Here is a 27,968-nt window from a genome sequence, read left to right on the forward strand (position 1 = left end):
CATGGCTATCTGTAAAATAAAGCTCTTAAGAAATCAAAGTTTACAATATCAATTGGATTAAAACATGTTAGTCAATATCAGTGAGAAGCTTGTTGCAAAGGTCAAAAGAGATGATGTATTTAACGTGCTCTGCATACTTTACATGTGTATGTATGTGTGCATATGTATATATGTGTGTATATGTTTATATTTATATATACACATGTACATGTAAATGTCAGGTATTTTTTTCTCATTTCAGAAAGCAAAGCAATCTTCTCAAATTGCCTTAGTAGAGAAATCTATGCATCAGAGAAAGCTTTAAAATGGTCAGTCTAGGTTGTTATGAAGCATATGAAAGAAAGAACATTAGCCTATAAATTACTTCCACTGGAATTCAGCATGTCAATTGGTCAATAGGAACACAAAAAGGGTGATACTTCGCCTTCCCCCAAAATAAAGAGGCCACCTGTGCAATGCTTTTCCAGACCTTATAAAGGAAGTGAATGTATGCATAGAGTGGGAAGCTATTCCCTTTTTTTGGGACTCAAGCAAAAGGGTGAGAAGATAATTCTGTTTGTGTCTTTGGACTCAGAAGGGCTTTTAATACTTGCTGTGAAAAAGTAACCTTAAGACAGGATTTCAAATCATTTATTTAGGACCTGTGAGAAACACTTGGTACTAAACTAAGTTGGTATATGACACTGTCTTCTGAGATGAAGGGGAATGGCTATTCTGTCCCTTGCCATGTGTAATCATTACCTTGTAAGCTCAAGAGCTGGCACACAGGCTCCAGGTTTGTAAGAGAAACTCCCTCTGTATTCCTTTGCAAAGATAACATCTTGTAGGCTGGCCTTTCCTTCTAATAGCTTAATACATTGTCGCTGAACGTACTGTTTAATTTGACTTATATCTCTTGTTTCAAATAGCAGCTTGATAGAACGCTCAAGTATCTTAAAAAGAAGATAAATGTGTTATGACACCATTTCATACTTTTACTTATGGATATATTATTCATACACTACATATCAATTATAATTTCAACTCCTCAGTAAAGTTGTCGCTACTTAATCTGTCATACATACTATCTGTATTAAAAATTATTAGAATTTTCATAATTCCTTTTCCTTTCCTGAGTGACAAAAATCAACACAAAACTTATAAAAATCATTCTGGAATGGGATATCTGTCAGAAATTTTCAGTATGATCAGAATCAAAGCCTGAACAATGAAAAACTCAGAGGTTTTTCTAAAAGAGCTGACGTAACGGAGACATAAGAAGTCAGGCTTGATTTCATACATTTGCAATTCTTTGTCTCTCCATCTTTGTACTGACTGTACTCTGGTAGAGAAGGTAGACAAGGAGTATGACACATTTCATTGTCTATTCAATTTTTGGTCTTTTAGCAGTCTTGCCAATTAGTGGTATGTGAAAGGTTGCTGAATTAGATATGCTTTTGGTGGAAATTAACTGAATTTATTTCATGAAGAACAATAAAGAGCTCACTGGATAAAACTAGCCTTTATTGACAAATAGATTAAGCTTAAACCAATACAAGTGAAAGGTTCTGTGTCTTATTCATTATCAAGTTCTGGGGTCTGTCAGTATTAAAAACGTGGGCTCATTAATTTATTCAAAATACATGCACATATTCAGAAGGTAAGGGGTTGGTTTAGGTTAAGATGCAGGTCTGTGTCCAGATAGAAGAAAGAACAGATGATGGTTTTAAATAAAGGGATTGGATTACATGAATTTCCAAGGTCCCTTATAACTCTGGCGTTCTCACTCTGATTTTTAAGGTATCTTCTAGCCACTCAGCTCCGCTTAGCTATTGAGCTATATCTCACCTCCACACATTAACACATGAAAAGGGCTTACAATTCAGGATGAATTTAATGTTCTCATGTACCTTGCTGTGGATAATACTGCACTCTATTAGAACACCAGTTTAACCTGATTTAGAAGCACTACACAGCGACTAAGCTGGATAGGGAAAAAACTGAAAAGAAATTAAGATTTAAAATGGTTGAGGAATTGGAAAGTTTTAACTGCTATAGTACAGAAATCTTATTTGTAATTAGAAGTAAACACTTTTGGGGAGGGATAAGGTTAAAAGAGAGAATAGAATAAACGGGGAGGCAGGATAGGATGGAGGGAAATATAATTAGTCATTCACAACATGACTATTATGGAAGTTTTAAGCAAAACTACACATACACAGCCTATGTTAAATTGCTTGCCTTCTCAGTGGGGATGGGTGGGGAGGGAGGAAGGGAGAGAAGTTAGAACTCAAAATTTTAGGAACAAATGTTGAGAATTGTTTTTGCATAAAATTGGGAAATAAGAAATACAGGTAATGGGGTATAGAAATATATCTTGCCCCACAAGAAAAGAGAGAAGATGGGGGATAAGAGAAGGAAGGGGGTGTGATAGAAGGGAGTGTAGATTGGGGGAAGGGGTAATCAGAATGCACGGTGTTTTGGGGTGGGGAGAGGGGTGAGGTGGGGAGAAAATTTAAAACTCAAAATCTTGTGGAAATGAATGCTGAAAACTAAAAATAAATAAAGAAAGAAATAAAAAAGAAATCTTATTTGTAGTTGGCTAATGAAGTGTAAATACAATCAGCTCTCAATCACTTTGGGGCTGAGAATAATTTAAGGCCCCTATATTCTCTTTTTTCCTCCTTTCTGGTAATGTTTTAAATATTTTATTATTCACTGATCCTTCCATTAGAGGATGGGCAGTGGAATATGGAGTTGTTTTGCTTTTTCTTTAGCAGCTCTAGTAAAGATGAGGTGTGGGAGAAAACTGAGACAATAGCTAAAATGGAACTTGGATTACCTATAGAATGATTCAATGATCTAGGACTTTCTTGTTAATTAAGAACAACAGAATTGGTGGTTTGGCTTTCACAAACAAGCTGTATACTTCACAGTCTGCTCTGCCACATCATCTTCAAAGGATGAGAAGATAGCCAGTGTTTACCTTAGAAACAGCAGGGCAGGAATCTCTTCTAACTGTCTCAATTCCTTTTGCATCAAATACAGGGTCCTTTTGATCCAGTGTTTCATACATGTAACCCACATATCTCTTTTTGGTTTGCAAGACACAGGGCAAATAAACCTGCAGAAAAAAACAAAATGCCTTCTTACTCTATTCTGTCCCTACTGGAAGTCATCTGTTTACAAAATTATATTTCCATTTTATCCAAAAACTTCTTAGTTCCTGTGTGGCACTGGGCAAGCAAAAGGAGGATGCTGGACAATATGACCTCTGAGATTCCTTCTAGTTCTAAATGATGACCCAGTATAAATCTAAGAATGTGGATTACAGTCAGATGCATGAATAGTAGAGTGCCTTATGATCAAATTTCACAAAATAAGCAAGGCCATGATTATTCTGAAGTACTTGGGAAAGCCAGTTAACACAACATTTTCAAGGTTAAATCGAGGTATCAGAATTAATATCCTCCTATGACAAAGAAAGATGTATCCTTCCTTTTTGCCAAGGCTAACTCCTACACTTTGTGCTCTTCATCGAATTCCCTTTGGCTTCCTACAGGACCTTATTCTATCAATTATTCTGTCTCCTGTCCTTTCCTCCCCCCTGGCCTCTGCCTGCAAATCTGCATAGCTTTCACTTAACTCCCCACTCCTTCCTTCCCTTAGTCCATATTCCTTCAGTTCTATCACCATCTTCAAGCTACTATGCTGTCACTCTCCATACTTTTCACCAAACCTGTTCAAAGAAAACCCTGTCCTTGTTGCCTCCATTTCTTCAAATACCTACCCTTGCCCCCTTGAAATTTGACTTCTGACCTCTCATAAGATTGAAACTGCTCTCCCAAAGGCCACCAATGAGCACCTAATTGTTAAACTCAATTGGCTTTTCTTATAACTCATTCTTCTTAACTTCTCTGTAGCATCTGACATGGCTGATGAGCCCTTTCTTTAATCTGTTTCTTCCCGTGGCTTCCCCAACATTCTTCTTGTAGTCTTTCTGCATTTTAAAATCACTTTTTCTCTATAACTTTCTATACATTATTTTTGTCTTTCTACTTCCCATATGGGAATGTATTCTCAAGGTTATGCCCTTAGGAATCTCTCATGACTCTATATATACTTTTTCTTCCCCAGAGAACTTAATCACTTCTATGACTTCAAACATCACTTTTTTGTGGTGGATAATTCCCATATCTTTAGCTTCATCCGGCTTTTCCTCCAATGTTCTGGTCTGCATTTATAGTAGTTTGCTGAATATCTCCATATATGTTTCCTATCTATACTTTAAACCCAAGATCTACAAAACTGAACTCACTGATGCCTAAACACCTCCTCCATTGTTACTGCCTCATTTCTATTAATTATCCTAGTTAATTTGGCTCAGAGCTTGAGGGTAATCTTGGGTTTCTCCCTCTTCTTCATTTCTGACATCCAATTAATCACTATCCTGCTGACTCTTCCTTAGAAGTATCTTCTCCATTTGTCCCTGTCTTTTTAACTACATTGCCCTCACCCCAGTCCAGGTTCTTATCATTTGCTTCCTGGAATATGTGATTGCCTCCTGACTGACTTCTCTAGCTCCTATCTGGTTACTCACTCTGATCCATGCTATCATCATGACAGTCTCCCACATGTGCTGCTTTGAACGGGGCACTCCCTTGATCAATAGCTCGTTTAATGGCTCCCCACTGACACAAAGCAGATTCCTCAGTCTGGCCCCAAACTGGTGACCTTTCTAGTCTTGTCGGCTATCTGTTCTCCACAGGAACTATAGTCTATTTGAGGTATTGGCTCTTCTCCAGTGGATAATGCTTTCTTGCCTTTTATTCATAGTCTGTTCTTCCTGGAATACCTCTTGCCCATGCAGACCTTTCCCAAGCAGTGGCAGTAATGATTTCAGCTCATTTCAGGTTACTGAAATACTAGCCACCCAATGGCCCAAATCCCTCTCCATCTCTTTTCTGATGTATTCCCTGATAACTTCAGCCTGCTGTAGTTTGTAATTCTCCTTTTCTGTATTTTGTATTTTCTCTACATCACTTATATAGTATTTCTCATATATTGTCCTATAAAGGAATACTGTTATGTATCTCAATCTGTTACTAGATTGTATGATCCCTGAGAGCAGGAATTGTCACTTTTTTCTCAGTGTTTTATAAACCTTAAGGTTCTATATAAGTGTGAGCTATTATTATAGTTCAGTGTTCAATAGATTTTTTTTTTATAATATTCACATTAAGCTTTAGTCCTGTTATGTGATTTTTGCCTACATGAAAGCACCACTGAAAAAATGCTGAGAAACAATAAATTAAGAACATCAATTTAAAAAGAGTTTTAAAGAGTTTTAGAGATACATAAGATACATATCATTTATCCTGAAAGTAGGTCTATTAAATTAGTATGGGAATATTAGTGTTGCATGAGAATAGATTTCTTCTTACCTTTTCAAACTTCAGTTTTACTGGTTTAGGGTTGGTAGCAGTAACAGCTTCAGCAATCTCTTGACCAATTTTAAAAGACTGCTCCTTAGTGGCTCCTTTCAGTAGTACAAACATACTAAAGGGATTAAAATGGAGTAATATAATTAGGAAGTAACTGTTAGAAGATATCTTCTTGAAAACAACATTCCCGGATAACAGATCTCCTAACTTTCCTATTATTCATTAGCTTCTCCCACATATGAACTTTAATGCTTTATCATGCCTTTCTTGACTGCTTGTGGTATGCTCTTTGATTAAAAATCTTCAAGACAATTAACTTTTCTGTTTCAACCACATAAACGTTCAGGTATCAGAGCAGAATCAGTGGAGAGTCATTAAGTACAAAGTTAAGGCTTTGTATATACATAGTCAAGAATAATAGTGATAACTAAGCATGGGGTATAGGAATGACTACAAAGAAAAGGTATCAGGTCAAGATTATAGATAAAAACTACTAACAGAAAATCAGAAGGGCTAGTTTTTTTTTTTTTAAATTAAATTTATTTATTTATTTATTTAACTTTTAACATTCATTTTGACAAAATTTTGGGTTCCAAATTTTCTCCCCTTTTGTCCCCCCCCCCCCCAAATACCAAGCATTCTAATTGTCCCTATGACCAATCCGCTCTCTCTTCTATCATCCCTCTCTGTCCTTGTCTCCATCTTCTCTTTTGTCCTGTAGGGCCAGATAACTTTCTATACCCCTTTACCTGTATCTCTTATTTCCTAGTGGCAAGAACATTACTCGACAGTTGTTCCTAACACTTTGAGTTCCAACTTCTTTACCTCCTTCCCTCGCCACCCCTTTCCTTTGGAAGGCAAGCAATTCAATATAGGCCAAATCTGTGTAGTTTTGCAAATGACTTCCATCATATTCATGTTGTGTAAGACTAACTATATTTCCCTCCATCCTATCCTGTCCCCCATTACTTCTATTCTCTTTTGATCCTGTCCCTCCCCATGAGTGTTGACCTCAAATTGCTCCCTCCTCCCCATGCCCTCCCTTCCATCATCCCCCCCACCTTGCTTATCCCCTACTTTCCTGTACTGTAAGATAGGTTTTCATACCAAAATGAGTGTGCATTTTATTCCTTCCTTTAGTGGAATGTGATGAGAGTAAACTTCATGTTTTTCTCTTACCTCCCCTCTTTATCCCTCCACTAATAAGTCTTTTGCTTGCCTCTTTTATGGGAGATAATTTGCCCCATTCCATTTCTCCCTTTCTCCTCCCAATATATTTCTCTCTCACTGCTTGATTTCATTTTTTTTAAAATATGATCCCATCCTCTTCAATTCATTCTGTGCACTCTGTCTCTATGTGTGTGTGTGTGTGTGTGTGTGTGTGTGTGTGCATGTGTGTGTGTGTAATCCCACCCAGTATCCAGATACTGAAAAGTTTCAAGAGTTACAAATATTGTCTTTCCATGTAGGAATGTAAACAGTTCAACTTTAGTAAGTCAGAAGGGCTAGTTTTGAAAAATAAGTGAATGTTGCTCTTTCTGTATCACATCATATTTATAGTCCATGGTGTGGACTTTGGAGGCATGTAGATTACATAGATAAACTCAAGGATAAAACTCCATTGTATAATTAACTATACTGTATCAAAGAAAAATGCCAAATACTCTATCAAGATAAGGACAGTAGGAACAGACAGCTTCAGGCTTAACTTTTAATATTTGGGAGATAAATAAACCTCTTGCATTAAAGTTAACACTAGAATCCAAAGAACTTTTTGTTGTTTTCAAAGGTTTTGGGTGGTGATGGATCTCCTTCTTTGACAAATTTTTTCATTGCTAAACAAACTAGGTGATTGCTGCCTATTAGTTAAGCAACGATTAGGAGGGATGTGAAAGAATGAGATGTCCGGATCTGATTTCACTTTGGAAAGAAAAGCTATTTTATTGTTTTGATCTGAATTCTATGCTTCATTAATCATACAGAATGGAGTTTGAAATGGTAAACTCTGCCTAACCTAAAGTAGGCTGTCTCCTGAACGGGCTGAAGATTTCTCAGCACCTCATTTTCCAAGTTTGTGTTTAGCTCATTACAGGAGATCAACCTATCACTTAGATAGCTCCAAAGTGATGAGTTAACGTGACATCCCATTCTTCTTCTTTTTCTAGTCACAACAAAATATCACTTAAATTTATTTCTGATGTAAGAACAATGTCATGTTAAGTCCTTGACTGCATTGAATATACTTACCCTCCTAAGTATTTGTAAAGTTTTTCCTCCCCCCAAATGAGGGAGTTTTTCTTTTCTCTGCTCTGTACCAGCTTCCTGATATTTCTGTTCATTTTAATTCTGTTTTTAACATTTTTTCATTGTTTCAATTGGTGACCAAGCTACTGGGCAAAGTTTGAAAACAACTTTTCTCATAGAAAACTTCTGTCTGCATAAATGTGTTATTTGAATAGATTCTTTCTTTGCAGGCTCTTCCCCCTGAAAACTTTGTTGATTATGATTCTAAGGAAACTTTTAATTGTTAAAGCATTAGTGGATGTTTTCTCTTGTGGTCTTTCAATTAATGGGATTCCTCTTTTCCCAAAACAAAACACCAGAGGTAATGACATTTGCTGTAATGACAATTACTACATACCAAAATAACTCCATAGGAGACACTTTTTCAGTATCCTATTAATCTTGATGAGGTACAGGAAACATTTTTCATTTCCTTTTCTCTTTCAAATTCCTCTCTTCTTCAATGGGCAAGTTTGATATAAGGTTCATGACTATTACTGACCTTCACATTCTCTCAAAAATTTCTGGTATGAGAGCTTTCAGATTAACCTTCTGCTAATGTGGGGTCATCCTTCCCCCAACAGTGTGTCCTTCCCAGCAAAAGGACATATATACTCAGAGTTTTTTCTTTCCTCATATAATTCGTACTTGTTCACAGTGAGTCTAGTCTGTGACATAGGTTACACAACAATCACTTTAAAGGTCATGTTCGTAGGAATAATGATGGTTCCCTGCAAATGGTTTTAGAAATGGAAGTGAAAATTGATCTCAGATTAATCAGATACATATTATAACCTATGCTGACTTCTAGAAGCTTACAAAAAGTCTGAAAATTCTCAAACCTAAATAGGTTTTTAACTCAAACATGGGAAATTTTTTTTTTTAGGAACCACAATCTTAATTTTGTCTGACGTGTGAAAATTTGTGCCTCTTCACTTAGGCACAGCTTAGTTTTAAGTTACTGTAGACTAATCTGTAAATATTTAATGTGGTCAATGACTAGAATCACTAGACTCAGTCGTTCAGGACCTCTCTCCTCTTGAAAACTAAGATGGCTATGGATTGTGTCACAGGGGACCTATGCAATCTGTCATGTCTTCAAATGCCATTAAAACTCTTCATACAAGGACAATAATATTATAATTTTAAGGGAAAAAAGCTGATAGATGCATAAATCATCATCCAAGCCCACTTCACATACTTTTAATAAAATGATGAGCATCTCATTAAAAGCTCAGACACCTTAGATCCATGTCTAGTTGGGACTGATTTGCTTAATATTTCTTACAGTTAACAATGCTCCAAATGCTTGAAAATCTGACAGGATGAGATTTTTTTTTTTAAATCCCAAACACTACAAACCCCAAATTTGTCTATGAATTAGAGGACAAGATATTAATTTTTTTCATAGCAGGAGAAAACAATTTGTTACTATCTGCCCTTCAAAGTGAAAGCAGAACATAAAAATACTCAGAATTAAATATGAAATTAAAACTTCCAAATTCTTTTTGAGGACCACCTGTCCTTTACAACTGTGAAACTAAAGAGACACCTGAGCCTTTACTTATCCCACCCTCACAACCCCTTCCCCAAAAACCCACCCCAAATGTAATTGATTTTACAGTCCACAGAATTTGTATTATGATTTTGGAGGAAAGGAACAAAAGAGAGGAAAAGAAATAACATTCAGGGAAAAAACGCACCTAAAAGGGAAAGACAAGAGAAGACAAAGGGTCTCTCTTTTACTTGGTGATAAGCAAGTGCAAGAAAGTTCATTCGTAATTTTTTCAGTTGGTCTTTTGCACTTTTGTGCATCTGCATTCTGGCAAAGAGAAGAAACTAGCTCTATTCTCTTTTAATAGCTCTTCTTCATTATAATAATTTCAATACCAAATTCCCTTTAAAAGGCAATTCTAGACTCCCTGCTGGTCTGGACATGCAGACAGGTGTCAAAAGTTCTCTAGATGTTTAAGACACAATTCAACAATTTAGTTCCTACTCCCTAGTCATGGGTAAGGTATCATCAGATATGATGTCAAGTCTCTTCTGATTATGTGAACAAGCTACCCTGCAGAATACTGCACTGCAAAATCTTTGAAATAAGGAAGTTTTGCTATTCTGTCAACCTCCAGCAAGTCCTTGCAGAACCTGTCATTATAGTTGACTGGAAAGATGATCTGGTTTAGCGTCTTCAGCTGTTTTAATGTTGTGAGGTGTTCTGTGTCCCAACTCAGTCTAGGTGCCTTTCATCTTTCCCTCCTGCCATGGTCATCACTGCTGAAGACACTGCCATTGTGCCTACACCCTTGAGTGACCCTTCAATGTTAACTCTTTGGAGGATGTTTCAGGCTGCTGTGCTGGGGCAGGGACCGCTGCTGTCCCTGACATGCACATGAGGCTGACTCACAATGCTCGGTCCTGCCCTGCCTACTTTCCCATTCTGAATGATGCTTAAGATGATGCTCTGAGAAACCCTACTAGAGGAGAGCTCAGAAGCAATGAGGAAAGCAAAGGAATTTTTGATGTGAAGGAACATACTCTCTTCTCATTTGACCAGATATCTATCTTCAAGAAGTACTCGTCTCTAGGTTTTTCACCAGTTCTCTCTTTGTTTCTCCCTTTGGTACATGGCCTAGAGTAAGTGGCAGCAGTGTAAGTGAGTGACATCATGGGACCTTTGAAAAGAGCCTTAGACTTAGAATTAAGAGCCTCGAGGATTCTTCTGGGCTCTCAGTAACCAGGTCTGTGACCCTAGGCAATTTATTTCCTCTTTCTGAGTTTCATCTTTTAGCTATAAAATCCTGGGGTAGAAGTAATTCAATGCTGTGCCTTCCAACTAAAAACTCTATTATTCTTGCTACTACTGTTTACTACTGTGCTGTCTGTCATAAATGAAAATGAATTCATTAGTTGATTATTAGTACCTAAGCCATTTATCCAGTGAGGATGACTTTGTATTAGCCCCAATATATTTTTTCCCAGTATTTCCTGTGACCAAGAACCTATGTCTGTGATTATGGAATTGATTTAGAATAAGAGAAAATTTAGAAATGTTAATTTTCTTTTACCCTGTTACTGATGTTTTTGTTACACTGCCCTAACCTTTTTTTATTTTTACCAATTTATTGCATTTATGGCTCAAGACAATCACTTTTCTACTGTGAATATTAAAAGAGGTATAACTGTCTTAAATTCTAGGTTGTCTTAGGATTGAGATAACAATAGTAATCAACACAGGATTCACACCTTTTAAATTGCAATTACAAATTAATTCCTATTACAACAAATTTCAAAGGACTATTCAAATTGTTATGCTGTGCTTGAAAAGTTACGGTGTTGAACACATGTCTCAGAATGTGGTAAGCAAGTGAGCAGGAGAACAATGCTTCTGTCTACCTACCAAGCTCAATACTGTAGAAAGTGGCTATGATGCAGGAAGAGGAAAAATATTAGAAAAACTCAATATTCACAGGCCAAAAAAAATTGTAGATAGGAGCCAACAATGAGCACATGACTTCAGATCTCTAGACACAAGTGTATAAAGTATGGCAAATAAGCAAGGCAAAGTAAAGCACAGATCTGACTGACACCTGATGGGACCCATGACTAGACTATAGTTAGGAAAGATACCTTATTTAAAGGAAACAGACTTAGTAAAGGGGGAGTAGGAGATCCCAGGAAGCAAAGGGACAAAGCACGGTTGAAAGCATTTGGGTGAAATTCAATCTAAGGAATAACTGAAATGAAAGTTTTTAAAAAATTTCACAGGCCAGCTGAACAGAAAGCAGAAACAGAAGAGGAGTTTGGGAAGCATGCCTTTTGGCATGGAGGGAGGTTGGTGGTAAATAGACAGTACACTGGAATCAGGAAGACCTGAGTTCAAATCAGACCTCAGACACTTGCTGTGTGACGCTGGGAAAATCACTTGGCCTTTGTCCACCTCCGTTTTCTTAAGTAAAACGAGGATAATAATAGTACCCACTCTCACAGGTTTGTTGTGAGGATTAAATGAAATGTTTGTAAAGTGATTCTCATAGGGTCTGGTACATAGTAAGTGCTTAATACTTGTTCCCTCCCTATAATGATGAAAAATATCCATTATCTTTCTGTCGTGGACCTGATTCTGACTACTAAGCATGCAGAGTAGAAATACTGAGAACTAGGGTAGAAAATGACTGCTATATTTTAGAATTTGTAACAAGAAATGAAAAGAAAGGTACAGACCTGACTATACTTTTGATTTAGGAAAGCAGATATCTAAAGAAAAAGGGTAAGTAGGATCTAATTACCTATAATTTTGTACCTAAGAAAGGAAGTTCTAAATACAGAATGAGAAATAATTTGAGTAAGAAGAAAAGGAAAGATGTCTAAGGAGACTTATGTGGATGTAATGAGAACTCATTAACCGGTTTATAGTTTTAGTAGACATGCTGGAGTTTAATAAAAGTGCAAGTGGGTAATATAGAATAAATATGAAAACTGGGCATGGCATGGTGAAAAAAGTGACATGCATACTAAGTGTTACAAAAAGCTTTTTTTGTGAGGAATGGGGGTTGTTGAAGGGGATAATGATATGGAGTTGAGGCATAGCTGCTTAACTTCTATTTTGCCTTTGTTTTCTCTTCCAAGGACAATGATTGTTGAACTGGAAGGGACAGGACAAAAACAGTCCACAAGACATTAAAGTAGGGAGCCATTAAGGAAGTATTCAGCCAGCGTCAGTAAGTTCAGATCACAAGATGAAGATAAACTACATCCCACCAAAATATTGAAAAATCACTGTGAAAAATGACGATTAGTGATCACTGACAGCGGAAAATGGGAAGGGTACTGTAGGACTGCAGAAGAAAAATATTTTCCTGATTTACAAAAAGGGAAAGTGAGTAAATTCTGCAAATCATATACTAATGTAGCATGTTACTCTTGTAGCTATATTTGCAAAATGACTGTAAAGTTTATTTTGGACTGACAAAAACAACATAAAAAGTGTGACCATTACATGAATAAACATGATACATAGAGGGATTTATGGTTTTTCTCATAGATTTATTATATCTTCACATCACCTTGAACATAGCATAAAAATGTATTCTGACTACGGATGAAAAATTAGATGGTATCATTCCTCACATCTCTATAACCAATGGGCAGAGAAGGCTCTTTGCTTTCACTCACTCAGTCTAAAACTGTGACTCCAAACATGAGTGGGGGGCCAGCTGAGCCCTGATTTTTGTAGGTTAACTTCGTGTCACGAGTCATGTCCTATTAATGCTGTTTTTCCAAATGATAAAATGATCCCTCACATATGACAAAAGGGACCCATCCCTACCACAGGATTATTAGGGCTGGAAGGCACTGATAGGTCCCCACTTTCAGGAAGACCTACTTTTAAATCATTTCAAACAGATGACTACTTTAAGAGGCATATTTTAACAAATCATTCATTACCTGTCAGTATCACCATATACAACTCTTGCACCCCATTTCTTTGTATCATTCACCAGTTTTATAGCTCGTTCCAAGGTTTCTCTAGCTTTGTGAACAATACTATCACCAACCTGAAAGTACAAATATATTGAGATAATTTGTTAAAATAATTTTCATATAAGTCATTGGCATTTTGAACACAAGCCAAATTGAAGTGCTTTGAAGAAAGCTGAGGAATGAACTAAAAAACTGCCCTCATTCAGAAAAAAGAGAGAAAAATATATATTATCAATGAATAGAATTTTATTTTATAAGCAACACTGATATCTAACTTATCCATAAACTTTTACTGTACTTATTACTTATGGTTCTTGAACTCATATTACATGTGCATAATCTTTACTGTAACTCTGTTATATTGATATAATATCCATCTTACAGACAAGAAAATTTAAAAGCATCTAAATCTATCACTGTGCTGGACACTATATAAAATGCCCTCATTTATTGTTCAGTTGTTTTCAGTCGTGTCCTACTCTTTGTGACCCCATGTGAGGTTTTCTTGGCAAAGATACTGGAGTGGTTTGTCATTTCCTTTTCCAGCTCATTTTTACAGATGAAGAAACAGAGGCAAACAGGGTTAAGTGCCTTGTCCTGGGTCACAAAGGCCAGATTTGAACCAGGAAGATGAATCTTTCTGGGCCCTGTGTCACCTAGTTACCCAAAATGCTCTCTAGGAGCGTACAATCTAAGACAAACAAAAGAATATGGACTAATGGGAATAAACACTAAAATAAAATCAATAAGCAAGTTTGTAACTACACAATGAAGAATATCATATACCTGTTGGGTAAGTAAAATTTGGGCTGAAGGACAAAGAGAAATAAATAGCTGGAGAACAAAGAGAAAAACTGAACATATGTTTCCAAATCTTAAAAAAAAAAATGAATAAAAGGGATGCAAATCATCTCCTAACTAAAGGTTAAGATCTAGCATGCTGAAAAACAAATGAATAAAATCAGTTTTCAAGGACTCTTTTAATTTATCAATGGTCAGTTGAATCAATCAACGTACAATTTATAAATTTCTGTGTATAGAGTACTGTACTAAGGCTCTGGGCAGACGTACAAAAGAAACACCACACACACACCCTATTCACGAGGAGCTAACAATCTCTTTAGATAACGAAACAAACATGAGAATTGCTCACTAGAAAGATATCATATCAGCAAAGTACAAAAAAACACTTAATAAAACCTCAATTTAATACTTAGGAAACACTGGTTTAAAAACAATCCTCACTTGTAAACAGAAATTCCTCCTTTTCTTAACTTTTGTGGATGAAAATCTCCCCAAAGTTATGAATCTATCTTCATGAGTTATGAAACATGAATTAGCAGTATAGGGGTATGGCGAAAGGGATGATCGTGGAGTCAGGAAAACCTGGATTCATTCAAATCCTATCCCTGACAAACTCACAGTGTGACCAAGGACAAGCCACTTGACTTCTCAGTACCTCATACATGACTTTCTCAGAATATGTTTGTACCCAAGTTAACGATCTGCATAAGTGGAGATTTTCCACATGAGAATTTCCCACACTTGGTAGAATCATAGCTCTGGACTCCCCTTTCAAAAAAAAGAAGCATCTTGCAGTACAACAGATGAGATAGTTGTTATTATTACAGCACTTTGATACAGAAGTCATAAGAAATTAGGTAAAATTCATATTGTACTGACAGCTCTTGGGGATATGTATGAATATAGAAATATGTGCCTTCTTTTGTTCAAACCTGTGTATAAAATGGGATAAGAAATTAATCTCCTTTGTTTAAGTTTTTGTATTAATTCTTTGCAGCTTCATCCATAATTTGGTTGTGCACTACTTATTGCACACTTTGGAAAAGTAGACATTTATGAGTCCGTATGTATAAACTGGCCATGGGAGTAAGTACTGTCATATATGCTCAGCTCATACAAGGATTCAGGGAAAGAGCAATGAATGAAAATTCCTCAGTAGACCTAAAAAGAAAAATCAGCAAAAATTTACCTTTATTTTCTACTTCCTTTTCCCATTTCTTTTAAGGAAACCTAAGTTCACGGGATGACATCCAAGTTTTTTAACTACTAACACATGCTAGTGATCTGAGGAATAATATGATCAGGTAGAAATAAGCACCAAGGCAATAATGAAATAAAGTAGAGGCAATTAAAATTCTGAATCAGGTCAACTAGTTTTTTAAATTATGTGTGTGATGAAACTTTTGCTTGAAGCCATATTGCACTAGTGGTGGAACTGCACATTTGTTGTGACACTTGGTATAAAGACGAATTTAAAAACTTCTTGGAAAATCCAGAAGCCTCATACACCCTCATTGTTTAGGCCATAGAAGTAGTTGGGAGGCAGCTGCATAGACCAGGGTAGGCAGAAGCTTGTCAGCATCAGTCCCCATGCTCTTGTTTATGCCCTTGTCAGTAACTTCACCAAAGAACTGGTAAGAAATATTATGTGTTTTCACTTGAAGGTGGCATCTCCTACTTCTCTTCCACTCTTTTTTGTTACTCAGAAAGGGCATTTATAATAGATGCCTCCATTTTCCTCTCATTCTTGTCTTAATTCCTTACATTCTGGCTTCCAACCTTACATTCCAACAAAACTGCTCTCTCCAAAGTTACCAATGATCTTTCAGGTGACAAATCCAGTGGCCTTTTCTCAACCCTCATTCTTCTTGACTTCTCTGCAGCCTTTGACACTGTTAAAAACTCTCCCCTTGATTCTCTCTTTTCTCTAAGTTTTCAGGGGACCACTCTCTCTAAGTTCTCCTCCTACCTATTTGTTCCCTTAGTCCCTTTTGTTAGATCCTCATCCAGATCATGCCTTTAACTGTAAGTGTCCCTCCAGGGTTCTGTCCTGGGCCCTCTGTTCTTCTCCCTCTCTACTAATACATTTGGTGATCTCATTAGCTCCCATGAATCTGGTTACCTATCTAGGCTGATGATTCTTCAGTCTATCTATCCTGCCCCAAACTGTTGTTGACCTCCAGTGTGCATCTCATACTACCTTTCAAACATCTTGAACTGAATGTCCAACAGACACCTTAAACTGTCCAAAGCAGAACTCATCATCTTTTCCCCTAAACCCTCCCCTCCTTCTACCTTCCCTAGAATTGCAGCAGGCATCACCAACCTCTCAGTCCCACAGGCTCACAATCTACATGTTACCCTCAACTCCTCATTACCTCTCACTCCTCATATCCAATGTGTTGCCAAAGTCTGTCGATTTCACCTTTCCAACACCTCTCAAATATTCCCCCTTCTCTCCTCTGACACTGCCATCACTCTGGGGCAGGTCTACATTACCTCATGCCTAGACCATGGCAATATCTATTGGTGGGTCTGCTTGCCTCAAGAGGTGTCTCCCCACTCCAATTCATTCTCCATTCAGTCACTAAAGTGATTTTCCCAAAATACAGATCCAGTCACATCACCCTCCTCCTCTGCCAACTCCAGTGGCTTCCTTTCACCTCCAGGATCAAATACAAATTCTTTTGGCATTCAAAGCTCTTTATAACCTACCCAGGTCCTATCTTTCCAGTCTTTTTACATCTTATCCCCTGTCATGTACCCTGTGATCCAGTGACTCTGGCCTCCTGGCTGTTCCATGAACAAGAAACTCCATCCCTCAGTTCTGAGCAATTTCTTTGGCTATTTTCCAGGCCTGAAATGTTCTTCCTCCTCATTTTTTGCCTACTGATTTTACTGGTTTTCTTTAATCTCAACTAAAATCCCATTTACTGGAGGAAGCCTTTCCAGCCTCTCTTAATTCCAGTGTCTTTCCCTCTCTTCATTATTTCCTATTTATGCTGTGTGTAACTTGTTTGTATGTATTGTTTGTTGTCTCCCCAATTAGTTGATGAGCTCCTTGAGGGAAAGGGCTTTTATTCTTTTTGTACTGCTGGGGCCTAGTAAAGTGCCTGGTCCCATAGTGGGTGCTTAATAAATGTTTAGTGACTGACTGGTGTGGGCACAGCATCTGTGAGCAGTGCTGACAATGTGCCCAGTCACTCTTGAGACCCACACAGCCTTTTTTTGCTCAGGTGGAAAAGTGAATTCCTATCAAGCGAGTCAGTAATGTCAGTAATGCAGTGAACTCATTCCAATCTGCAGGTATCCAAAAGGAAGACTTCATTCTCCCTTATTCAAGCATTATTTTGGGGAAAATGGGAAGAAAAAACTCAGTGGACCAGAAAGTATCGGTATAAAGGTTACTTTGAAGAAAAATTATTCTCTCTAGTTCTAGTTATATCTGCCTCTTGTATCACTGGATGAAATATGCTAATCACTGTGCATTTAAAAAAATGGAAAACAAATAAAAACCCCTCTTTAAACCCCATGGTCAACTTCCCCTTGCTTCTAGTATCTACCAAATTTTAGAACTCTTTTGCCCCAAAGGTGGGCCCAGATGACAGATGGGCTGAGATTCTTGGCTTTTAGTCTCATGCTAGCCCCACCTATGCCCTTTGTATGAAATAAGACAAGCACCTGATCTATCACATGGATACAAAAAGAAGTAAAATCTTCATATTAGGAGATATGCTAAATCAACTGGTTTTAGTGCTACTGACTCAATGTCAATACCCTTATAACCTGAAAGAAGCACTCCAATTACTTCACTTAAACATAGAGAATTAATTCTCTTAGCACAATCTGGTCCAAAGAGTTAATGTTTATAAAACAGTGAATTTGCTGGATCAAAGGTTAATAGGTGATATCAGCAGTACATAAGCACCACCTTTTTTCTAAGGGGTTCAAAGCACAAACTATTAAGTTCAGCTAAATATAAAGGTTGTTCTTAACAACTCTCCGAACATAGAATGCTTTGAAGAATGAACTTTCCTTATTATACTTAAAGACTTAAATTTATCTGTAATTATATTTAATTACCTTGCTATTTATCCAGATAGGCATTCCTATAATATTAGAAAACTTCTTACATAAATTATAAAATTTAATTGTAGAACAATGAATGTACCATACAGAACTTTTGAAAGCAATATATTTAAGGACGGAAGTTCATTTAAACTGGAATCTCTCTACACCACAATCTTTGTATTTATATTCAAACTTAGGACAGTTACAGGGTACCTGAATATGTTTGAGAATATGATTCACTACTCTCCATGAAACACTTTGTTGAATCCTAAGAGGTGGAAGGGACCTTGGAGATCAAGTGGTTCAATTTTAATTTAACAGACAAGGAAAGAAAGATAAAAACGACTTGTTTAAAGATTACAAGGCAGGCTAATTAGTGGTATAGCTAGCATAATCTGTTTTTCTTTTCACAAAGTGAAATTTTCTAAAAGATCACTCTCCCTGGCATTCCATGATAATTTCTACTAATATTACATAAAGTTAATGCTGAAACTGAAAATCAGTTCATAGGAACTGGTTACTTCTGTACTTTTTAGAAGCCATTTTAATATTAGAAGTATCTTTCACAAGGAATATAATCATGCAAATTCAGTATGTTGCAAAATGTACAAAGAAATTGGATTTAGACCGTTACTGTTTAAGCCTATGCTACATATGCCTCCTGGCACATTGTTAATATTTAATGAGTGTTCAACTTTAATGATTATGACAGGACCTGACACTAAAAAATGATATTGTACCTTGGAAACATGCTAATTAAAAGCACAATAATAACGGGTCAGTGATAAGTAAACTAAGAAGAATATATAATTTTCCCGTTTCAGTTCTAACACTGATTAAACCTGAGACATGGAAAAAATTGCCTGATTATATTATACAATAAAGGGACATTTTTTTTTTGCACTTTTCAACAGAATTTTAAAAAAGCCTGTAACATGTAAATCAAACTTCACAATATAATTCTGCACATTATTTCAAAAGTCACACAAAGAAGGCCTTTCTCCTCTTGCAATAAAATTTAAATTAGATAGATAGATTAAATTAAGAATTGCTATTGTTAATAATATTTTAGAGGTTGTTTTCAAATTGTTTTATAACAGAAATATTAAGTAAAGTAACAAGACTGAAATAGAATACCAGTTGACGATGCCATGTAAGGTCATAAATATAATTACATGTTTTGTAGGGATTTAGGGTTGTGGACATTTAGAACAAGTACAGTAATTCCTTTCATTTCTTACATCCTTTTGTGAGCTGTGAATAGAATTTATATTTGTATAAAGTGTTCTTTGAACTTGTGACTTGATTCAGTATAGCTAATCTTTATGTGTGGTAAGATGCTATCACACATGTTAATGATGCTTGGATTTCAAAGATCTAAGTGTTAACATACAGTGTTAAAAAGCATTTGTAGCCACCAGAAATATTCCAGTTGTCTTTGCCAAGTCTAGGTATGATTCAGGAACAGGATCAAATAGTGGCAGCTGCCTGTGTGTTGATCCTGCCACCCAGGCTCCTACAGGGCACACTTTCATTCACAGTGTCCCCAGGTATACTGCAAAAAGAGGGAAACATGGAAGAAAAACATAACATGTGTATCTTTTCTTACTCCTACAGCCCTATGTCCTCCAAAACAAAAATAATGTGAACTTAGTATACCATAGTGAATGTAACTCTTTCAGCCACTAGAGCTGCTTTACAAACCATTTTCTTGAAAAAAGCAGTTACATTTCTGCCTCACTCACCTCCATGCATGGCATTCTCCCAGAATAGTTAGCAGATGTATAACCAAAAGTGACATTTGCTATTAGTTTGAGTCCGAGCTGACGTGCATCGAGCATTCGGGAAAGAGCTCTGTCCTGCTTGTATGCTTTCATAGATTGCTTCACCATGAACCTAGTCTTTAAAATTTCTTCCAGCATTCTTGGCAGTACCCCTTTCCTGACTGAAGGCTATTGTAAAAGAAAAAAAAAGTTAAATACCTCACACTGCAATGGTTTAAACAATTAAACAGAAAACACAAATACAAAGTTTAACAAATAGCCAATGCTCTTGAATAGGAAATATGGGCCACAGTACAGTGGCTGCAGGACTAGTAGTGTTCAATATAAAATAATTACATTATACTTATTCTTGTAGAGGGCTTTGTCCTTAAAGGAATCTACAAGTACACATAAAATGTACTTAACAATATTATGAACAATAAAGAGCCTCTGAGGGGTAGAAGGTGGCTTCAAGTGTGCAATAGTTTATATAAATTTTAACAAGGGCAAGGGGTAGTTTTATTCAAGAATTCTGGGAAAACCCCCACTCTTTCATAAAGCAACATGGGATCTATACCGCTTTGCCAAACCTCAGTTTTTAATGTCTCATTCTAATGATCCCACACAGTGATCTGCATGGAACGTCATTTATCTACCTTGGAAGAATGAAGAGCTGGGTTGACTCTGCTGACATTCAAACCTGCAGTTCCAGGGACTCTAGGTATTTCAAATCTGATGCTTAGATCACTAAGCCATCCCCTCCGGCCTATATTTATTAGCAATCTGGAAGAGGGGATGAATAGTGAGGTGACAAAATTTGCTGATGCCAAAAAATCATTTGAATTAGTCAAGACTAGGGAGAATTTATGAAAACTCCAGAAGGAATGAAAAACACAAAACAATATTAATGGTGAAGATGAGATTTAAGAGATACGTGCAAAGTAATGCATGTTAGTTTTAACCATTCAAACTAAAGGCACAGGAAAATGGTTCCAGAATTATAAAATTGCTCATTTCTCACTTTTTAAATAAGAAGTCTATATTGGGTCAAATTACAGGTGCAAGTTTTTAAAAAAATAACTGTTAGAAAGAGGCAATATGTGATATTCTTAGAAAAGCTTCACAGAATAAAACTCTAGTAGGAAAGATTTTTAAAGGAATCCACTTATTTGCTTATAAGAAGATCACATTTAAACCAATTCAGGCAATTCTCTCCTTGAAAGTCCCTAAGAAAGAACACACCACAGACTCTTTTGGTAACTTACAGTACTAGAAAATGTCAGTAAGGGACTTCTTAACAAATAAGAATTCCTTAGGCTTATGCTACATCACTGAGTTTAGGATGCCGTCACTTCATTGTTTTGCTGAATGAAGCTCCCTTCTGGGCCTGGCTCACCCCTAAGAACTCACTTGGTCTTGAAAGCTGACCTAGTCTTGTGAGGCCTCACATTCCTCAATTATTCCTGTGCATTGCACAAAGTGGGCACTTGACATTTTTTTTTAATTGAATTGAATTGGACAGAGCTGGGACAGATGATATCTAACTCAGTTTTTCTAGCCCCGTTTTAAAATCAATGGCCTTATGATTCAATGAGTGGGGAACAAAACTTGGAATTAAGTGAAGCACAGTAAACCCTAGGGCTAGTGGTCCCTAGTCTCTAATCGTTTGCTTTGCTGTACCAGGGAAACAGGACTGCAGAGGCACACAAATGAGATTTAGGGTCTCATGAACAAGTTCCATTTCTCAAATCACTCTTATTCTCTTTCCTATATCTCTAATGATATCTATCCATCTCCATGAGGAAAGACGTCTATTCTAAGAGTGATTTGTACTTTAAGCATACAACAAATATTAAACCAAATAATTCCGAGATAATTTTTAATTTAAATTATAAACATAAAGAAGTGCTAGGATTGATAGTAAATAATATTATGCTCATCTTTTATAACTTATCAAGTACCACTTTGTATGTGTATAATAAATACACTGAATTTCAGTGAAGGGCAATAATCCATAAATTTAAAGTTGAATCTATAAATGATTACTTTCCACTGGAAAGAACAAATTTATCTTTTGAAAAATTTATTTGCTACACATGTGGTATTTAATGTTATAGTATAGGAAAAAGGAAGACCTCCCCCCCACTTTAGGTGGCTATTTTAAAGTTACTGCCAAGGTTAGAAGTCTTAGACCTCTGACTTGTCCTAGCCCTTGCTGAGACACAATGCTCAGATCAAGCCCAATGTTTCTGTTTTTCATATAGTTCAGCAAAATCTGTACATTAGTTGTACATCAATTTAGTTATGGAAAAGAATTTTTATTTAAATGCCAAAATTACCTTGACAAAAGCCACTCCATTTGGTGACACTGTGATATCATGTCTAATTTGATAAAGTAAATCCGGAGGCACTCTTAGAGATGTACAGCCAAATTTAAATTCATCAAACCTGGGAAAAAATCAAAACATAAAACAAGGGGACTCATATCACAATTAAAATTGAGAATTTAGAGGTTCTATTACTAATTGTACTAGAAGTGTTTTTTCAATCATATTGAAATACTAATGCATTTTATCAGTCAGTACATATGAAAAGCCTACTAATAACAAGTGCTTCAAATATTTAAACTTTATTTTTAAGACTCATTTTATATAGAAAATCTGAAATTCACATTATACCTTTCCACATTAAATACTAAAAAAAGATTGTATATAACTTCTTACACACCTTATTCGAGAGTTTTCAAATAAACTGGACAAAATGCTGTAAATGATGCTTTTTAAAAAAAGTATAAAGATCATTACGTAACAAAGTAATAGCTCTCAAGAACATAATAATTTACTACTGACAAACACTTGACAAATGCAGAAAATATTTATGGATATATTGGGTGATACAATTGGTTGAGGTTACAAATTTTGTTTTAGATGAATTAAAAGAGTCAACATATTGTAGTTATATTTTTCTAAGTCTTGGAAAATATATGATTAAAATAAAATCTAATATTATATCTAAAGTCAATAAGATAAAAGTTATAACAAATAAAACTCAAAGTATTCTGTGGTAGTTTGAAGGAAAGAAATCCTAATTTTCAGAAAGGCAGTCTCTACATGGAGGGTGAAACTGTCAGTTTACTTTCCTGAGAGAAACCTGTCCCTGTAGCTGAAATGATCATGGAATAGTGATTTACATCAACTGGTGAACATTTTTATTACAATCTAAGCTGTGACTTCATCAGTTGGAGAATTCCTGGTTTGAAAATTCCCTCTACTGATGCAGACTGATTAGCCATCTAACTTAAAGTCTTTGAAAGGTTAAGTGGCTTGTTCTTGGTCACAAAGCCAGTATGTGGCAAAGGCTAGCCTTGAACTCAAATCTTCAGTTGATAAGACAGATAAAACAAATGGAATAGACTTACAATCTGCTAATTTTGTACATAAAGAATAGTCAAAGTATCAAATAATTTTAGGTACATAGAAAATAATTTTTAAGTACAGTAAACTTACTTTCCTAAGTTTTCTACATGTCCAAGACAGGTGGAAAAACAGTAGTTATATGCAATTACAATGGAAGGATATAAGGACTGGAAATCCAGCACAAGAACGGAGTTGCTGTAGAAACGAGATTCGGGCTCCATTATTAGGGGAATACACTGTGGAGCTCTCATTTGGGCTCTCTGCTGAACACTGGGAGTCACAGGGATATAGTTCATTGGCTTAGCAATACGTAGCATCATTGATTCCACACGGTACTGTGAGAGGAAGAAAGCATTTAAACACATTTTGTCACTCTGATTTAACAAACATATGTTAAATTTTCCATATTCCATCCTTTAAGTAAACAGCATTTTCTAAACACCTACTTTGTAAATCAGTCAATAAACAAATAATTAAGTACCTATTTTGTGCCAGGCCCTGTGGGCTGGGGGCTGGGGACACAAGTACAAGGAATGATACAATTCCTACACATAAGAAATTTATCTCCTAATGGAGACAATAAATATACATATGTGTGTGTGTGTGTGTGTGTGTGTGTGTGTGTATAGCATAAATATAAAATGAATAAATACAATACATATAAAAACAGTTAAATATAAGGCAGTTTGGGAGGGAGGGCACCAAAAGTTGAGGAGGATCTGGAAAGGCTTTCTGTGATTCCTTGAACTGTGTCTTAAAGAAGAGAGGGACTCAGAGGTAAAGTTAAGGAGGGAATGAATTACAGGTACAGGGAAATGGGAGATGGAGAGTTGTGAGTAAAGAGTGAGAGAAAGTCAGTTTGGCTGGGTTGCAGAGTATAGCAGTAATGTTCAGTGAGAGAGAATTTGGGGGAAAGCTAGTATAGGACTTTAAAAGCTAAACAGAAAGAGCTGATGTTTTATCCTAGAGGCAACAGATTTCAGACTAGGCAGGGATTACATGATTTTTGTTTATGACACAATTGCATACCCTAATATTCACAAATTTATACATTTAAACTGTCTAAGAGGGAGATCTTCAAAACCTATCAATGGAAATTTCTAACTGGAAAGCATGAAAGTTCAGGGTTACAAGAATTTTTCAGGAGCTGCTTTTTTTTTGTATATGGCAGGATCTAGTCTGACTACAGTTGTGCCATAATTGGGTGGATGTAGAAAACATCTGAATAAGCCTCTTTGTTCAAGACAGAGGTGGTTAGGGAACTACTGTAGTAATCTTTGAGAGAGCAAGGAAAATGGGAAAGGTTCCAGAAGCTTAGAAATAGCCAAATGATCACTTGTTTTTCAAAGAAAGTGAAAAAAGGTGGATTTTAGAAACTGTGTGTAAGATGAATGCTGATCCCTAGCAGAATTATTAAATAGATGGCTTAATAACAGAAAATGAAGAATTGATTACTTGAAGCAAGTATGATTTCTCTAATAACATTTTATAAAGTAATTTCCTTTTTGGATAGGGTTACTAGACTGGAAGGATAAGTCAAGTGAGTATCTTGATTTTACCAAGGTTATCTGATCTTGTTTTTGAGGACAAGGTCAATCAATTGAAAAGAATTTACTAAGGACCTACTATGTATTAGGGAAAGTGAGCCTCTAGTTACTACCCTCAGAGAGTTCATATTCTGACAGGGAAATATACTACATAGGAAAGTAATAGCAAAGGAAGGGAGTTTTGGTTTAGGCAGATAAAAAAATGCAGATCAGAAGATAGTACAATTTGGGGTGAGTTTATAGCTAATTGAAGAATTGTACTCTAAGAGTAATTAACAGATAGGGAATATGTTCTAGTGTCATGCTGAAGGGCTCTGTCCTAACACCTGGTGTTTTCAACGTTTTTAATTAGTGAATTAATTGGTAAAAATAAGGCATGATTAGCAAACTGACACAAAGTTGGGAGACAGTTAATATGTTGGAATCTGGATTTCAAAATATAGGCTGGGAAAATAGATAAAAGAAGATGAAATTTAAAAAGCATAAATACAAAGTCCTGCATTTTCTAAAAATTTCCTAAATATCTTCAAGATAAAGGTGAGTTAGATGAAAAGTACATTTCATGATTTAGACAAAAGGGTGATATCATAAGTAAATTAGGGTACATGGAAAAATATGCCTGTCAGATCTATGGATAAGGGAAAAGTTTATGACCAAACAAAAGACAGAGAGGAGCATGAGAAGTAAAACGGATAATTTCGATTGCATGAAATTAAAAAGCTTTTGCACAAAACTAATGCTGTCAAAATTAGAAGGAAAACAGAAACTGGGGAAAACATTTTGCAGCCAGCTCTTCTGATAAAGGTCTCATTTCTCAAATATATAGGGAACAGAGCCAGATTTATAGAAATAAGAGTCATTCTCTACTTGCCAAATGCTCAAAGGATATGAATGAGCAGTTTTCAGAAGAAATCAAAATTATCAATAGTTACTTGAAAAAAATGCTCTAAATTACTACTAAAATGCAAACTGAAACAACTCTAAGATACCGCCTCACACCTATCAGATTGAATAACAAGATAGAAAAGGAAAATAATGCTGCAGATGATGTGGAAATATTGGTACACTAATGTACTGTCTGTGGAGTTGTGAACTAGTCCAAGCATTGTAGAGAACAATCTGGAACTCTGCCCAAAAGATTATAAAATTGTGCATCCCCTTTGACCTAGTAATATCACTAATAGGTTTGTATCCTATAGAGGTCAAAGAACAGAGAAAAGAACCAATTTGTAAAAAACACACTTAGAGCAGCTCCCATAGTGATGGCAAAGAATTAGAAGTTGAGGGGATGCCATCAGTTGAGGAATAGCTGAACAAATTGTAGTAACATGATGGTGATGGAATACTATCGTGCTATCAGAAATGAGGAGTAGGATGGTTTCAGAAAAACCTGGGAAGATTTAGAAGAACTCATGCAAACTGAAGTGAGCAGGACAAGGAGAACACTGTACACACTAATAGCAATACATCAACTCTGATTAAGACAACAATCTGAGACAGTTACAAAGGACTCATGATAAAAAATGCTATCCATCTCCAGGGAGAGGACTGATGACCTCTAGATGCAAACTGAAACATACCTTTTTTTTCCTTTCTGTATTTTTCTTTTTTTCTGTTTTCTTCTGCAACATGGCTAATAGGGAAATATGTTTTGCATAACTTCACATATATAAATGATATAAAATCACTTGCCTTCTCGAGGAGGGGGGAAGGATGAAGGGAGAAAATTTAGAACTAAAAATTTTAAAAAATGAATGTCAAATTAAAAAAAATCTAACTGGAAAATATTTAATGAAATATTTATACATATACATATATATTTTTTAAAAAAGAAAGCAGTACATTTGGAAAGAACTCATGTGTTTTATTTGACCACAAACAATATAAGCCTTGCATGACAAAGTTGCAAAAAAAAAAAAAAATCTAATGCTATCTTAGGCTAAGAAACAAAAATCTAATGCTATCTTAGGCCCAGATCAGAGAAGATGTACAAAGCCTTCAAGAGGCAGCAGCGTGCTGTATATGGAAGGGGTACTGGCCCTGGAGCCAAGAGACCTGAATTCAAATCCCACTTCTAATGTTTACTACCTATGTGACTTCGGGAAAGCTCCTTAACCTCCCTAGGCTTATCTGCAAAATGAAGGGGTTGGAAGATAGATGACCTTTAAGGTCCCTTCTGGTTCTACAGCTATGATCCTAGAAAGGTCCACAGAATACTGAGAAGTTCTGAAACCATGCCATGCTAGGAGCAACTGAGGAAAATAGAGGTGATTTGTTTGGACAAAAGATTTAGGCAAGTTATATGAGCAGTACTGAAATATGTGAAATGTTGTTATATGGAAGAGGGAATAGGTTAAGTTTTTCAGTTCAATAAAAGATGTTATGCAGGCGAGAAGAAAGTGGATTAGTTGTATGACAAGAGCAAGGGATAATAAGTGCCTAAGTCAAGCAAAACAAATCCCTACATATGCTATGTCTGAACATGTGTCTCATTCTACACTTCCCTATCAAGAGGCGGGCAGTGTGCTTTGTTGCTAATCCTTTGGAGAATTCCAATTATAATGAAGCCATGCAGATAATTTTCTGTCTACGTCTTTTCTTTTATTAGGCTATACACGTGTAGTCAAACAAAACACATTTCTACCTCAGTCATGGTATGGAAAAAAAGAACTAAAAAAAACCCCACAAGAAAAATAAAGAAAAAGTATGCTTCAATCTGCACTCAGATTCCATCAGGTCTTTCTCTGGAGATAGATAGCATTTTTCATTATACGTCCTTTGGAATTGTCTTAGGTTATTCTATTGTTGATAAAGCTAAGTCATTCACAGCTAATTATCATATAGTATTGCTGGTAGTATGTATAATACTTGTCTGGTTCTGACCATTTCACTTTGCATGAATTCATGGAAGTCTTTCCAGGTTTTTCTGAGAGCATCTTGCTCATCATTTCTTACAGCACAATAGCATTCCATCACAATCATATACAACAACTTGTTCAGCTATCCTCCAATTGATGGACATTTCCTTAATATCCAATTCTTTACCATCATTAAAAGAGCTGCTATAAACATTTTTGTACCTATAGGTTTGTTTGTTTTTTTTTAAATTTCTTTGGGATATAGACCCAGTAGTGGTATTGGTTGGTCAAAGGGATTACATGGTTTTGTAGCCCTCTG

At 36.1% G+C, this 27,968-nt stretch overlaps 1 protein-coding gene across 4 annotated transcripts in view; it reads right to left on the minus strand.

The window, feature by feature from the left end:
- The window catches only part of REV3L (REV3 like, DNA directed polymerase zeta catalytic subunit), a 263,108-nt gene that overhangs the window by 19,903 nt on the left and 215,237 nt on the right, over window positions 1-27,968 (minus strand). For 3 of the 4 annotated variants that reach the window (XM_072637634.1, XM_072637633.1, XM_072637635.1), the window contains exons 24-30: window positions 23,335-23,579; window positions 22,168-22,276; window positions 19,811-20,017; window positions 13,155-13,264; window positions 5,424-5,538; window positions 2,966-3,103; window positions 742-932 (exon numbers count right to left, since the gene is read on the minus strand). In XM_072637634.1, coding sequence (XP_072493735.1) covers window positions 742-932; window positions 2,966-3,103; window positions 5,424-5,538; window positions 13,155-13,264; window positions 19,811-20,017; window positions 22,168-22,276; window positions 23,335-23,579 — 1,115 coding nt within the window. Of the gene's footprint in view, window positions 1-741; window positions 933-2,965; window positions 3,104-5,423; window positions 5,539-13,154; window positions 13,265-19,810; window positions 20,018-20,484; window positions 20,612-22,167; window positions 22,277-23,334; window positions 23,580-27,968 lie in introns of those variants that run through there. The other variant, XM_072637636.1, reaches the window with a different exon arrangement.

Source organism: Notamacropus eugenii, chromosome 2 (assembly GCF_028372415.1).
Source record: "Notamacropus eugenii isolate mMacEug1 chromosome 2, mMacEug1.pri_v2, whole genome shotgun sequence".
Classification (NCBI taxonomy): Eukaryota; Metazoa; Chordata; class Mammalia; order Diprotodontia; family Macropodidae; genus Notamacropus; species Notamacropus eugenii.